Here is a 15,180-nt window from a genome sequence, read left to right on the forward strand (position 1 = left end):
GACGCCTGTGATCACTTTTTTTGTTCCTTACTCCCCCGACTATCCCCCTGGTGAGTGGTAGTGGCAGTCCCGTGGGTGGCGGCACTGTCTTTGATTGGCCGTGGTGATGTAAACAGACGCTGGTCTTCCAGGAACAGCGAGGCGAGGACGCGATGCGCAGCTAGCACATCTGTCGCTGGAGATGTGGCGGCCACGTGTGCCTTTAATTATAGCAAGCTCACTCAGTCTCCTATAGACATAGACACATTTCTTTGGTACCATCAGAGGTGTCAAGTAACCAAGTACAAATACTTCATTACCTTACTTAAGTAGACATTTTGGTTATCTATACTTCACTGGAGTAATTATTTTTCAGACGACTTTTTACTTTTACTCCTTACATTTTCACGCAATTATCTGTACTTTTTACTCCTTACATTTTAAAAACAGCCTTGTTACTCTATTTCATTTCGGCCTTTAAAAAAAACTATCCAGTTAAATTGCTCCATCCGGATAGAGTGAATTTGGTTGTGGTTGTTTCAGATGTTCTTGTCCAGTTTTGTTCTTACATCCGTTCCCTCAGATTCCTGCAACTAAACTTGGATGTACATTCCAATAAAGGTTAGGATAAATGATAACATGAACATGAAGTTTGACTTTTTGCACCATTACAATACTTATAGTCAACTAGTCATCATATCTCCTGCTCTCTGAAACACATGTTAATGCTCAATAGTACACATATATGGTTCTTTAATATATTTGCATTATACTAAGATTCATTCATTTTCAATGGCTCTTGTCCTTAATGGCTTTTTCCCCCTTACATTACTTTTACTTTTATACTTTAAGTAGCTTTGAAACCAGTACTTTTATACTTTTATTCGAGTAAAAAACTTGAGATGATACTTCAACTTCTACAGGAGTATTTTTAAACTCTAGTATCTATACTTCTACCTGAGAAATGAATGTGAATACTTTTGACACCTTTGGGCACCAATGCAGCTTTACTGAGGCCGAGACGCATAAATCACTGCATTTCAGCCATGTCTCATGGAGATCTGTGAGAAAACACGCCCCCTTAATAAACTCTCCCGTTAGCTTTCTGACTGCTTACCCTGCCTTTAACCTCCCAACCCTTTACGCCCGGCTCAATCTCAGGCTTATGTTCTTAAATGACATTTGCCCCCTGTACTGGGGGCTCCCGGGTATAACAAGATTATTATTAATATGACAAGTGAGAGAGTTGTCTAAGGAGCTCAGAAAGCAAGTTATAGACAGGCACGTTAAAGGTAACAGCTGCAAGAGCATCTCCAAGGTTTATGTTCATGTGACTATGAAGCTTGCAGGACTGTAGCCAGCCTCCCGGGATGATGCTGCAAGAGGAAATACAAGGCAAAGTTGACCAGAAGGATAGTGTGCACGGTAGACGAAGACATCCATACACGAGACTAGGGCTGTTCGATTTTGCCCAAAAATAAAATCTTGATTTTCTCGACAAAAGGCAAAGAAATGATTTCAAATATGCAGTTTTTTTATTGAACATTTGCCCCATTGGGCTTTAAGTGCAAACTTTGCTCTTATTAAACCAAAAATGAATGAATAAAGTGCAAAGCTCTGTAAAATAAGTTGAAAAAAAGTTTTAAAAAATATAATAAAATATAAAGTTTTATCTCTGAAAAAAAAAATCAGCAAATCAGCACTTGCAAACATACAGTAAGTTATATTTCCAATTAAATAAAACAAGACATTTTCTAATTAAACTAAACTGGGTCTTTGCATGCTAAATAATAATGCAACCCATGAAGGAGGTAGAGGTGTGTAATGGCAGTCATTACATTTGCTATTCACATTTGCAAGTTTTTTGCAAGGAACACGAGCCGGTCTACGGCATCTGGCTTGAGGGATGCTCGGTGGCATGTTACAACGCCCCCTCCTACACTAAAGAGCCTCTCCGATGGGGCACTTGTCGCAGGTATTGAGAGGTATTTCCATCAATCATTAATATGGTATCAATCATTAATATGTGTGCAGACAAGGTAAAAAAAAAAAAATGAAAAATCGATTTTACGAGTTTCACGTTTTAACATCGTTCTAATTACATAATCGCGATTACGATTTAAAATCGATTAATCGCACAGCCCTACACGAGACATCCACATCAGCTCTATGTTCACTAAATTTTTTGAAAGAAAAGTGTGACTTTGACTTGAATCTGCTTACAGTACAACCTAATCTTAGGACTATCGAGGCATAATGGAGTCAAACTAACTCTGCTGGAAGCTCTTCCTCAGTCTCAAATCACCTGACATAAAAATAAATACTGGAAAAAACATTAGTTTCAGTTTATTTCACAGAAGGTTGTAGGGTAATTATTCATAAATCAATTTAAATATTTAAGAAAAGGCACCAACATGTCCACATCTGCATCTGTAGGGCTTCTCTGAAAAATCCTCTTTGATCAAGTATGATTGTTTTTTGCAACAGAAGACAGTGCTTAAGTGTCAGCGTGAAACATTCTACCTCTGCTCAATCACGAGGGCGAAGCCGCTCGGAGAATTGCTGCAAAGACATCTGGATCTTAATGGACCTTCATCAGCGTGACTGCTGTTGTGTGACGAGCTTGGGCGCTAACCCCAGGATTCATAAAGCACTTGCAAAGATACACAGCATCATTTCAGAACCGCCGCCCTGCTGGCGCGCTGATTATTTGTTTCAGCTGCACACGGACACTTGTGGACGAGCCCAACACACAGCTGAACAGTAATGAGGAATCATGTACTTATATCTTATCCCCGGCACGTACGTACGCCTGAGCAGCCTGAGACTTGCAGAACACGGAGAATTGCATCAGCCGGTGCAGGTAAAAGTCAATTCGGCTGAAAATTTCAAAAAGGAAAGTGAAATGATGTTTTTAAACAGTTTTGAAGGTAAGGTTTAATTTGCCAGTTTCTGAAGCCGAAGATCAGCTCGCCGAGGCCTACGCCTCTGGCTGCTGCCGTATCTCTGACCAACATACCCACTCCTACCGGTGGTCAGCTCACAGCAGGCCGGACCCGTGCTGCTTAATCATGCTGAGCCCAGCAGGGGCCCATGGGTGCAGGCCTGGCCACCAGGCGCTAGGCAACAAGCCCCTCCCCCAGAACTGACTCCAGCTGAGGGATGGATGGATGGATGGATGGATGGATGGATGGATGGATGGATGGATGGATGGATGGATGGATGGATGGATGGATGGATGGATGGATGGATGGATGGATGGATGGAGGGAGGGAAGGACGGATGGAAAGATGGATGGATGGATGGATGGATGGAAGGATGGATGGATGGATGGATGGATGGATGGAGGGAAGGATGGATGGAGGGAAGGATGGATGGATGGAAAGATGGATGGATGGATGGATGGATGGATGGATGGAAGGACTGATGGACGGAAGGATGGATGGATGGACAGACGGACAGATGTACAGATGGATGGATGGATGGACGGAAGGATGGATGGATGGATGATGTAAAGATGAAGGGATGGATGGACGGACGGACAGATTTACAGATGGATGGATGGATGGATGGATGGACGGAAGGATGGATGGATGGACGGACGTACAGATGGATGGATGGATGGATGGAGGGAGGGAAGGACGGATGGAAAGATGGATGGATGGATGGATGGATGGATGGACGGACGGATGGATGGATGGATGGATGAAGGGATGGATGGAGGGAAAGATGGACGGATGGATGGTATTTGATCTGAATTTGTTTTGGTCTGAATGTAGATGAAATATAATTTCCAATACTAGTGCTCCTAAAAAATAACTAAAAACCCCACACTGATAAATGTATTCAAAAGGGAGACGGACTATTTGATGTAAATTTAAACACGATTTTAAAATTTCAATACCTCAATCGTTTCTTTTGATTTTTTTTTTTTTTTTTTTTGCTCACAGATTAATCTAAATAATGTAAAAAGCTTTAAAAGTTTATTAGAGTCGATCATTAAGCTAAAGCCACTTTGACGGGCAGTTGAGGCAGAGTTATTATTTTCTCCTTAATTACTGAAAACCTGTTGTCCAACTGAAACAAGGAGGCCAAAATTATTGGCGCGTTGATAATTAATAACCAGCGGGGTAGCCTTTGTGACTGACAAGGAGTCGTCTCTCGTGGCTGTTCCTGACTAAGTTGGGACGAGTCCCTGGAGGAATCTTGGCCCAATTCTTTACAGCAAATTGTTAAACCTTTCAAACTGCACGGTCTTAGAGCACTAACATGGTACTGAAGGCTTTGTCTTTCCTTCACCTGACTTCCACCAGGACAGGACTTCCAAAAGTATCTCCCAAATGTTCCCAACCTCCAATCTGGCTTTGATGCACTGCTCTGTGAACAATGACGTTCTTTTAATGAACAATGGCCTTTAAGTGCAGAATTAGCCAGATAAACACCATCATCTTTGCAGACATCTTGGGATTCCGGATTTGTTTAAGCAAAACTGATTTCCGTATACTTTTGAATGATGCATCTTGGGTATTTCTGTAGTTTCAAGGCATTTGGAGGCTTCATTTCTGCAGAGACTGGCCTGCAGAAAGGGCCAGTGACATTATGCAGACTTTAATAACGCCTGCTACACGTGCTCATGATGCTCATGAGCGTCGGCATTCTCCAAAAGATGATTTCAGGTGTGAACAGGGAAAGACACCTGAGGGCTGAATCTGTCGGCTGTATTGATATGCAAGTGTGGCCGTACTCCTGTGTTTCAGATCGCGGCGGCGGCTGGAACGTGATCCGAGGCAAGTTCCTCGCCATCAACGCGGCCAGCATGAGCTGTGCGTGTCCGCGGAGCCCCAAAGGCCTGTCGCCCTCCGCCCACCTCGCCGACGGCACCACCGACCTCATCCTGGTCAAACAGTGTTCCCGTCTGGACTTCCTCAGACACCTGCTCCGACACACCAACAAGCAGGACCAGGTAGGGGCGCACGCTTTCATTTCTGGGTTTTTTTTCCCTTAATGCTCTTAAAATCATTGTGTATGAGTCATGTTTTTATTCAACGGCTGAAAAAAGCGAAACAAAAAAAAACTTTTTTGCTTTTAAAACTATTCCCCTCGCTCACTTCTCTGCCAAATGTGGCGTTCATCGTTGAGTGACTTCAGAGCTCCCGAACGAGGAAGCAGGAGGCAGAGTTTCCTCTCCTGCTGTGCTGGCACCTGCCTTTCCTGACTCAGCTCAATTTCCTTCCCATGGTTCACTTCAGTTCAAACACCTCAGCCCTTGTGCCTTCCCACGTATCATAAATAACCTCCGTCCTGATCGGGAGAGGCGCCGGTAATCGCTACATCAGGGATACGCCACGCAGGAACACGGCCAGACTAATGACCTCACCAGACAGCGCAGGTACCACCGGGGACAGTCTGGCGATTAGTAATTATTGCCCCAGGAAGCGTCATCCAGTTGCCTTTGTAAAGCTGCAGAGGTGCACGCTGTGCTTGTGTCTTCACACCGACATCCAGGGGGGAGAGGCAACGACATCCTTTCCACTTTAGCTTTCCATTAGATTAAGATATCACCTTTAAAGTATTTTAGGCCAAAGAAACTCGATTTAAAAAATTGCTGAGGCTCTCGCCGTTACGGGGAACTGATTGACTTTTCCTCGTCCTGCTGCTGCTGCTTCAGGGAGGCTTCGGATGACGTACGAGCACTTCCCCAGTGTGTCATGCTCCGCGCTTGTGGTTATTATATCTTAGGGTGCTTTCACCTGCTGACATTTGTCAGTTTCAGACAAATTTAAAACAAAGTCATTAATAAAAGGGCTTTATACTCCCGTACTTACGCTTTACGCCACACCGTCCACGATGTAACGATTACATGAAACGTCAGCTGATGAGCACACTGTTCTGCGTGATTGATGCAGCTTCCTCCTGGAGGAGTGGAGTAGGTATGCTGGTGAATGGCTGCCGTCAGAATTACAGTAAAAACCTGTTGATCCAAAGTGTCGTTAGCAACTCAGCAGCCGTCTCGGCTGTGTCGAGCAGAGGCTCTTGGACGCTACTCATTCAGAGCACGAAGGCCGTCCTCGCCCCCTTGCAATAGGTCTGGTATGTCCTGTACCGGTGGAACTCTCTGGGAATGTTAGGTACATATTTTTTGCAATTTCAGTACAGTAATCCCTCGTTTTTTGCGGGGCTTACGTTCAAAAAACAAACCGTGATAGGTGAAATCTGTGAAGTGGTGACCTTTATTTTTTTTTAACAAATATTATACACGGCTTCAAATTGCGGAGAACAGCCCCGCCCCACCGCGACCCGAGTAATTGGATTTGAACGGGAGAAAATGAAAAAGTTCATTGGCCATTCTCAGCATTGTTGCTAAAGCCTGAATTAAGGTTCTGCGTCAAACCAATGCAGAGCACACGCCGTCACCGTGACGCCGTCGTGAACCCTTCGGACTTCGCCGTCACTCCATTTCGCCGCGGTGCAGTACCCCCCGTGACCGCTAATTCGCAATCTTTTCCTGAATGGTTTATCCGACTTTTTCCGGTCACAGTGAATCAAAGGGATAAGGACAACTATTGTGCAAAAAAACAAAACAAAAAAAATCACACATACACGAAGAAAAGAGCGCTGAAAGTTCACGACTGCTTCAAACCGGAAACCGGAAATGCATTGCTACCAAGCAAACCAATCACAGCCCTCTCGGTCTGCGTCGCCTCGACGCGTAGTTACAATTTTTGGGAGGTGCACGTCAGTGACGCCGTCACTGACGGCGTGTGGTCAACGTGGTCAACGTACCACACGCCGTAGGCACGTTTTGACGCAGAACCATAACTCAAGCTATAGCGACCAACGTTATTGACACACAGGAAGTGAAGAAGTGGGGAGACTGTTTAGCCAATCAGAATGCAGAACATAATGCACAATGCAAATCCGTGAAGCAGCGAGACCGTGAAAGGTGAACCGCGTTATAGCGAGGGATTACTGTATAGTAATAATTTCAGTCTACTGGCTTCTTGAGTAACGTATAATCCCAGTATTTGTTTTGACATCTCTTCCACACACCGAGTCTACAGCTCCAGAAGCAGATAAGCCTTTACTCCTTCCACTTTCACATCTATTCTTTTGCTTTCGCTCACGATGGCTTCAAATGTACTTCTCGGATCAAGATTGATTCCAGACTCCTGTCCTCTGGAGAGATTACTAGTTTTCTAATTTTACGTTTCATCAGATCAGCCAATTGTTTTGGACATGTCCCGTCAGAATGAGACCTCGGAAGAGACATCTGGGGGTCACTGCTCAGACTGTTGTCCCCATGACACCGGCCTCAAATACACAACGGGCGGACATTTTCCTGTCTCCTCTTTGATGAAGTTTTCTTTAAACTGAGACAAACAAGAGACATTCACTCTCCGTCTGGAGAACGTGGGACCTCGGTCACGTCCCTCTTTGACCTCGAGCTCTGCTTGTTGTAGTTCTGACACCATCCAGCAGGATGTTTTACATTTTCAACCCAATAAAGCCAGATGTATCACATTTGAGTCACACATTTCGGCGACCTTTGTACGACCCCAATAGTCTTAAAAGGAAAAAGAAGTTTAAGGCTAAACAAAAAAAGAAAATAAAAGAAATACATAAACATTACCCAAAGTATTTATAATAATATGAAAAATTACTATTTAAAAGTTGTTTAAGACAAAATTGGAGGCGTTTTTGACTTAATTTTATAATAAACACTTCAACTATGCAATTTGTGTATTACCTCATACGTCAGGCATTAAAGGGTTAAAAAATCCAACTGTACAAGTTTTATTGGACGTAGTTTGATCAATGCAAATGTGGGGATCCTTTGTGTTTTGTAAACAATATACACAACATGCATCTAAATTGGAGTTTTCTTTTTTTCATCCCCAAGTTAACCCATGCAGGTTAGTATAGTTTACGTTTCATTTGGCCGCTCTCTGTCAGATAAATTACATTTCTCATTAACCCGTTTTATGAACCGATGTTGAAAGATTGCGGCGCTTACACCGTCAGTGGCCGTCCTCGGCTTCAGGGGGTCTTTGTCTCGGCGCCAGGATCGCCGAAAGGTCCATAAGTGCTAGTGTGAGTAAGAGGAGCGGGACTTTGTATCAAAGCTGGGTTAATATCAGCATCTCAGCTCAACCAAGCAGAGAGAGACAAGGAGTGAGAAGCCACTAAGCGTATTCATGGCCTTGTCAGAAAGCCTTTTAGGCAGAGCGTCCAGCATGAATGCAAAGTGGCTCCAGTCATAAAGTGGGCCTGATGTGAAATAAATGGCTGTCACTCCATTTTCAGGGCGAGAGAGGACAAGAAGGGGAGCCGGGGAAGAAAGAGAGGGAGGGAGAGGTGGGCAAAGAACAACGGAGGAGAGAGAGAAAGCAGCACCCTGTGAAGTTGAAGAAAATAGTGCAGTGGACAGAGCCGAACCTCTCACTCGGAGATGAAACAGGGGGTTGACAAAATAATTTCTTGTCATGGCCCTTTCTCCTCTCTGTGGTTAACACAGCTTTTATTCACCCTCGTGCCATCTCACCTCTCCCTGGCTCCCCTCCTCTAGTTTCTGGTTGAGATGTTTTTAATCATTATTTTCACAATGAAATACGTTTTATAAAACAGCAGGTGACTTTAAACTCATTCTGCTTCCATGGGAAGGTCACTAAAGATAAAAAAAACGTTTGTGCTGCTGGGACAAAGTTGAGAATCCAGATAGGAGAACGTGGATTTGGTGTTGAAATTTACCGTATTTTCTGCATTATAAGGCGCACCTTCAGTGAATGACGTATTTAAAAACGTTTTATAAGGCGCACTAAATATATGGTAAAATACCGTACTATAGTGGCTGGGGTTGAGTTACGTATCTACCTGATGGAGCTGCGCTACAGGAAATGCTACAAAATCCTACAGCAAATGCAAAAAAAAAAATAAGAAGAAAAGTACCGTATGTCAAACTTTATTAACAAAATAAAAACCAGCTTTGCTCCGTCTCGTCAAAGTCTCCATTATGCGAGTCAGCGTCGCTGCTGTTGTCTTGAACGTCTGTGACGATTCCTGACGTTTTTAGCGCCATTACTTTGGCGACACCAACTACATTACCCACAATCCCCCTGACTACAGTAACAGAAATTACTGTAATTATCACATATAAGGCGCACTGAATTATAAGGCGCACTGCCGGTTTTTGAGAAAATTAAAGGCTTTTAGGTGTGCCTTATAGTGCGGAAAATACGGTAGTCTTTATTTATTTAACTCTTATAAAGTGAGAATAAAGCTGTGCATGTTGTCCTCTTTACGTCACGATGAGGCTCAGCAGCCATCTCTCCTCTTCTTTCATCCGTTTCTCACCAATCCCCGCCTTCTTTCCCCAGTTCGATCACTCCTTCGTGGAAGTCCACCGCGTGAGGAAGTTTCATTTCCAGCCGTTGCGGCCCCGCCCGTCTTCGTTGGAGGACCTGAGCGAGCGTCCGGAGAAAACCCGCTTCGCCCCCATATGCTCCGCCCCGACACCCTGCAACCACGGCGACGGCCACAGCAGCTGGAACTGCGACGGCGAGATCTTGCATCACGCCGCCATCCAGGTCAGGTACGTAAGAGCGGGGAATCCCAATGCGACTAGTGCCTCCTTCCTGAAACATAATCCAAATGATTTCGCTTGACACTCAGGGCGGAAGTTGCTCAACTACAGACAATAAAAGTCACATGGAAATACAAAGAAAGTGACAAACTTGTAACTACTTCCAAACCGAGATAGTTTGGCTGCTAAAGAGAAGCATGTTTCACTTTTATGCACCATCTTACAAAAGAAAGACTTTTCGTGGCGATGGAGACAAGCTGAATCACTCTCAGCGCAGATGAGGACTGGCAAATGGCTTTGAACGGGAGTGTGTAATACACCAGAATCAATGTAATGGAAGAAGCATTGAGATACTTTGACATCTCAATCTTCTTACATCGCTACAGTCAGATATTTGCAGTAAAGACTGTCCTTTTGGGTATTAAGCTGTGATCTTTGCTTAAATCACCCTAAATGTTCCCTGTCTCACAGTCTGGGTGGAAACAGATTATTATCTGTGAGCCTGACAGCTCCGTATTCACAGGCTGCTGAAGAACAACCCAGCTGACTGCCACGACGCCTGCTGCAGGCATTTGTTATCCCCATGCGAGAACTTGGACTTTTTTTGTTTTTTTTAGTCCTCTGTTTTACTTTGAAACATCTAATTGTCATGAAATTCTGGTCAAACATTTATGTTCCTCAGAAAATGAATCCGAATGACGTTAGGAATTACAGATATCTCAAGTAAAGTGCAATTTCAGGGAGCGTTGACGTGATTGTAGATATAACTCCCTGGGGGTGCTCAGGGTCTCTCTGCCCTCAGTTTGTTATTCAGTGACTGAAAATCATCCTCTGTCGTGTTGAGGCCGAGCGGCGGCCTATTGATGAACATGAACGTCTTGAGATGCTTTCCCAGCTTTCCCACTGAACGTGAGGGGGAACTATGGCGCTGTAGACCTCAGAATTCACCTCTCTACTCCTGCCAGTAGTCAAATCATCAATAAACACCAGTGGGATCGGTTCTCTGGCAGCCATGGATGCCCCTACCATAACACCGCCACCACCGTGTCTTGACCCAGAATGTGGTCTGCTTTTAATTCTTTCTTTCTTCTGACGAAAGGAAGGCCTTTTTGCCTCCCTAAACGTGTCCGAACCGTAACGTGCACCCAGGTGTGTTATACATCAAAATGTGAGTCCGCATCCTGCGACAACGCGCATTACTTTTCTCTTTCAAAAGCGTTACCGTGGCGACGCTAGACACCAAAAAGCGCACCCACCCTTCATCTGATTGGTTCAGATGGAAAAAACTTTGTGCCTCAAGCCCCATAATACGGTTTGACGTACATGCACGAAAATCGGTACACACCTGTATCATGTCGCAACTTAAAGGAAAGTCTCTTGGCGCCATGGCCGAAACCGAACAGGAAGTCGGCCATTTTTAACATTTTGAATTAATCGTCGTCATTTCTTCAGCCGCTTCAGAGCCCGAACCGTAATGTGCACCCAGGTGTGTTATACATCAAAATGTGTGTCTCCATCCTGCGACGACGCGCATTACTTTTCTCTTTCAAAAGCGTTACCGTGACGATGATAGACGCCAAAAAGCGCCCCCCCCTTCATCTGATTGGTCCATATTTGATAGTTCCCCAAAAGTCACCAAATTTTGCACGCAAGCCAGGCCTGGTGATAAATTGGATATTTCATGGTTTGCATTAATGGGCGTGGCAACATGGCTCAACAGCGCCCCCTAGAAAACTTTTCTCTGCCATAGCTTTTGAATGGTTTGACATAGAGAGTCGTGGGTGGTGTCATTTCTGATATGCTTATGGGTGACAGTGGCCATGAGTGCGAGGGCCCGTTCATCGCTGCTTGCAGCTTTAATTTTATATATTGTGATTTTAGTCAGTTTAGAATCAACAACCAATCCAGCTTTTATGGCTTTAGATGGTGAAATAATGAACAATAATCTCTCGTTCCTGTTCCTACTCCTCAAGGACACAGCTATCAGATCAGTCCAAGAGACCCGTGATCTTAAAACCCCTCAGATGAGAAATCCAAGTGATGTCAGCAGCAGGAAACGAGCTGCTGTAGACAAAGAAAATAAAATAACTAACCAAATCTGAATCCCAAAGAGCTGAACGTGGGCTGGACGAGGAGAACGACTCTAACTAATCTTCCAGAAAACAAGGAGAGCCAACACACAGTTTAAACTGGGGAGCGTGCTGACTAATACGACGCAGGTGTGAAACCCAGACACGAGGCAACATTAACATAACTAATCCCTTTATCCCTCGCGATCAGTTGATCTGTTTCATTTTTACATGGGGAAATATTCTCACAGCGCTCCCGATTGATGTGGCTCTTTTTACAAAGAGGACCCACCAGAGTAGAGCCAGATCCTGCGTGAGGCTCCGACTCCAGCGGGGCAGGACTTTTAAGCTCTTACGAAAAGTTCACAATCTCATGACTCCTTGCAAATTCAACAAAGGGATCAGAGTTATCTTTTTCAGATTTACGCCTACTTGACGTAAAGCCGGATGTGAATACTCGATGTGAAGCTACGTGGCATATTTACCGTGTTAGATATCATTTTATAACGTCAGTGTTTGCTCAGGATGTGGGATTGCACCAAACCCAAGATCTGCTGGGCTCCTTAACTAGCCTTTTCTTCATGAAATCTGCATGAAATTTAAAAATGATGCTCGATTGGTATGAATTGGATCATGCATCTCACTAACGTGCAACTACTTTACACAGATTTTAAGGCCTAAAGCCAAATTTGGACGTTTTTACTTTGGTTAGTATGTAAGTTGTTAGTAGAGAGAGAGGGATAACTACCGTATTTTCTGGACTATAAGCCGCACCTGTATATAAGCCGCACCCGCTCTATTTTTAAAAAAATAATTAAAAAAAGATATACAAGCCGCACCTGTATATAAGCCGCACCCACTTTTATTTAATAAAAAAGATATGCAAGTCGCAGATATTTATGTTGTTAGATTAGATATTTACTACATGTACAGAACGATTTTGAAGTGTAAATGATGTACATGTTTGTACCTAAATAGATCTTTCCTAACAGTGTCTTTTAACACGGCAGCAACTTTGCTGATTAAAACGGGACAGAACCAAGAGAAAATAACCGGTATTTATTTATCTATTTATCTGTTTGAAATCTGCTTCTACCTACTTCTATCTGCTAAAGAAGAAGTAGCGTATTCTTCTTTGCATTTATTTTTTCTTAGTTTTTATTCTGATTCCGGTTAGCACTCCCCCTAGCAGTGGAAGAAAAATCCACAGAATAGCCGCACCTTTGTATAAGCCGCATGGTTCAAAACCTAGGAAAAAAGTAGCGGCTTATAGTCCAGAAAATACGGTACCTTTATGATAGGAGCTACCTGGTAATGAAGAGGTCCCCCCGTATGGCTCCACGCAGGAAGAGCAGCCCCATCATTAGCTCTGCAAGTGTCCAATAGTCTCTCGTCAGGAGACTCCTTCACCGTCCCCCGCTGCACAATCTCAGCAGCTCGATAGAATTAACCCTCTCATTACTCCGTCCATTATCCCGTCCGCACTTCGGCTTTCCCCTACAACAGATCGGATCTCCGCACAGCTCACGCCGCGCCGCCCGACGCATCATTTATTTCACGCTCCATTGTGCTTCGCCAATGATGCATGGCGCTGTAATGTTGCTAATTTAACGGTCCTCCCCGTGTTAAAAGGCTACTCCCCTTTAATTAAAGCAGAGGTCCGTCCGTTTATTGCCTCTTCCTCGCCGCTAATCGTTCCTGGAGTGAGCCGAGCAGCGTGCAGTTGGGATAATTAATGGTAATAGCCCAAGCGAAACAGAAAGTACGAATAAAAAGAGGGAAAGAGGTGAGAGTTACACCTTTTGGAAGGAGTGAAATTCAAAAGCACGACAGGGACAAAAGTTTAAATCAAGCGCAAGTCCCTTTTGGCTTATTGAACTCTTTGTCTCTTTATTTCATCTCTTTATTATAATAACTGTTTTCTAAAGACTGCAGGTAGAAATGCAGGTGTCATTTAGAAGATAAATGTAACCGTGGCAATATAAGATACAGTGCCCCAACGATTGTAGCTGATAAATGCATCTTCTTCTGTGCTTATACATTAAAACATCCGTTGCCGTATAAGTGGCTTTTAAAAGGTCTTTGTACGTTAGAGACCACAAAGCCCCTCAAGTCTGAGTGTCAAGTCTGCCCACTGAGGGGCCGTTTCACTGCTTTTACATCTGCTACATGGACAGTAAATTCTCACTGAAATGAGTATAACCATTAACTTTATGGTTTGTTATTCAGGCTAAATGATGCATTATGTGTGTGTGTGTGCTCTCTCTCTCTCCAGTGTCCAGTGCCAGTTAATCAGGCTGTTCGCCCGCGGCATCGAGGAGCAGCAGCAGTGTGTTTGAGGGCCCTCGTGTATTGCGGGTCCTCGAGTTGAGCTCCGTGTCAGTGGAGAGGAAGCCGGGCACGAAAACCGACTGGAACTTGGAAAGAAAAACACGCATTCCATCAGTTTAAATCCCAAAAGCCTGCAGCTAATCCTCTCCAAAGGAACGTTACAGCACATCATTTCAACTTATTGAGGATCTCAAAGGTCAACAATCCCTTTTAGCACTGTTTGGACTCGCCCGACCGGCCGTCCTAAATGTTTTCCTGTTCAACACAAACAATTAGTCTGGTTCTTCTGGAATTTAATTTCCAGGGTCCAGCACCAGTGGATGCAGACGAAACTGCCTCTGGATGGCATTTCGTAGGCATAAAACCACTCAGCAGAACCGAGGAATGCTGCTGAGTAACTGGCATCAGTTTTGAAGGAAAGACTTCTCAATCCTCCATCCATCCATGAACTTCAGCTGATCTGAGGTCGGAGAGGCCCAGGCGTCCTTCTCTTCCGGGGGAACACCGCAGCGTTCCCAGGACAGCCAATAGATATCATCTCTCCAGCATGTCCTGGGTCATCCACAGGGCTTCCTCCCTCTTCTTTATCAGAGGTTTTATTAGCAATTCTGCTACAATCTTTGTTGCTTTGAGTCATGGCTCATAAGCCTGATTCATACTCCTGCGTAGCAGATACACATGGTGCCTATGCTGTTGCTGGCATTTTATACTTCTGCGTTAGTTTGTTGTCACTCTGTAATTAGACTACCAACCACTAGGTGGCAGTATAGGTCATTTATTTGAGTTTCCTTTTGTTACCTTTCTGTATGTAGCTCAGATATAACAACAAAATAAAGTATATGTTACATATATATAATGACTAATCACATGGACCCCACCCCGTCTCCGTTGCAATTTGTTTGATGCATTTTGCAGCGGTCGAACTTGCTGGGGGTGGGAGGAGACCAGACTAATGTCGCAAAGGAAAGTTTGCATGAATTGAGCCACATTTAGACCATTTGGCAAAGTTGCATCCAGCAGCTGGAAGCAAATAAGATACGAAATGCTACACAGCAATGTTTTATGTCACCCTTTTGTGGAATGAAGATATTCAGTTAGAGAGGACTTCCAACGGCCCGAACAAAGCTGAATTTATTCCCAGAGATTCCAGAAGGTTTTCACGCAACAATAAAGGAAAACATAAAAAAGATTTCTTTCTGTACCGTCCAGCGGAAAAACAGC

The 15,180-nt window shown here is 44.1% G+C and overlaps 1 protein-coding gene across 1 annotated transcript in view; it reads left to right on the forward strand.

Annotated features, from left to right (window-relative positions):
- Positions 1 to 14,445, forward strand: part of cerk (ceramide kinase) — a 55,128-nt gene extending 40,683 nt beyond the window's left edge. The window contains exons 11-13 of the mRNA XM_061714590.1: positions 4,737 to 4,942; positions 9,354 to 9,568; positions 13,904 to 14,445. Coding sequence (XP_061570574.1) covers positions 4,737 to 4,942; positions 9,354 to 9,568; positions 13,904 to 13,967 — 485 coding nt within the window. The 3' untranslated portion in view covers positions 13,968 to 14,445. The remainder of the gene's footprint in view (positions 1 to 4,736; positions 4,943 to 9,353; positions 9,569 to 13,903) is intronic.
- Positions 14,446 to 15,180: the final 735 nt, after the last annotated feature.

The sequence above is a fragment of the Cololabis saira genome, chromosome 23 (genome assembly GCF_033807715.1).
Source record: "Cololabis saira isolate AMF1-May2022 chromosome 23, fColSai1.1, whole genome shotgun sequence".
In the NCBI taxonomy this organism is placed as follows: Eukaryota; Metazoa; Chordata; class Actinopteri; order Beloniformes; family Belonidae; genus Cololabis; species Cololabis saira.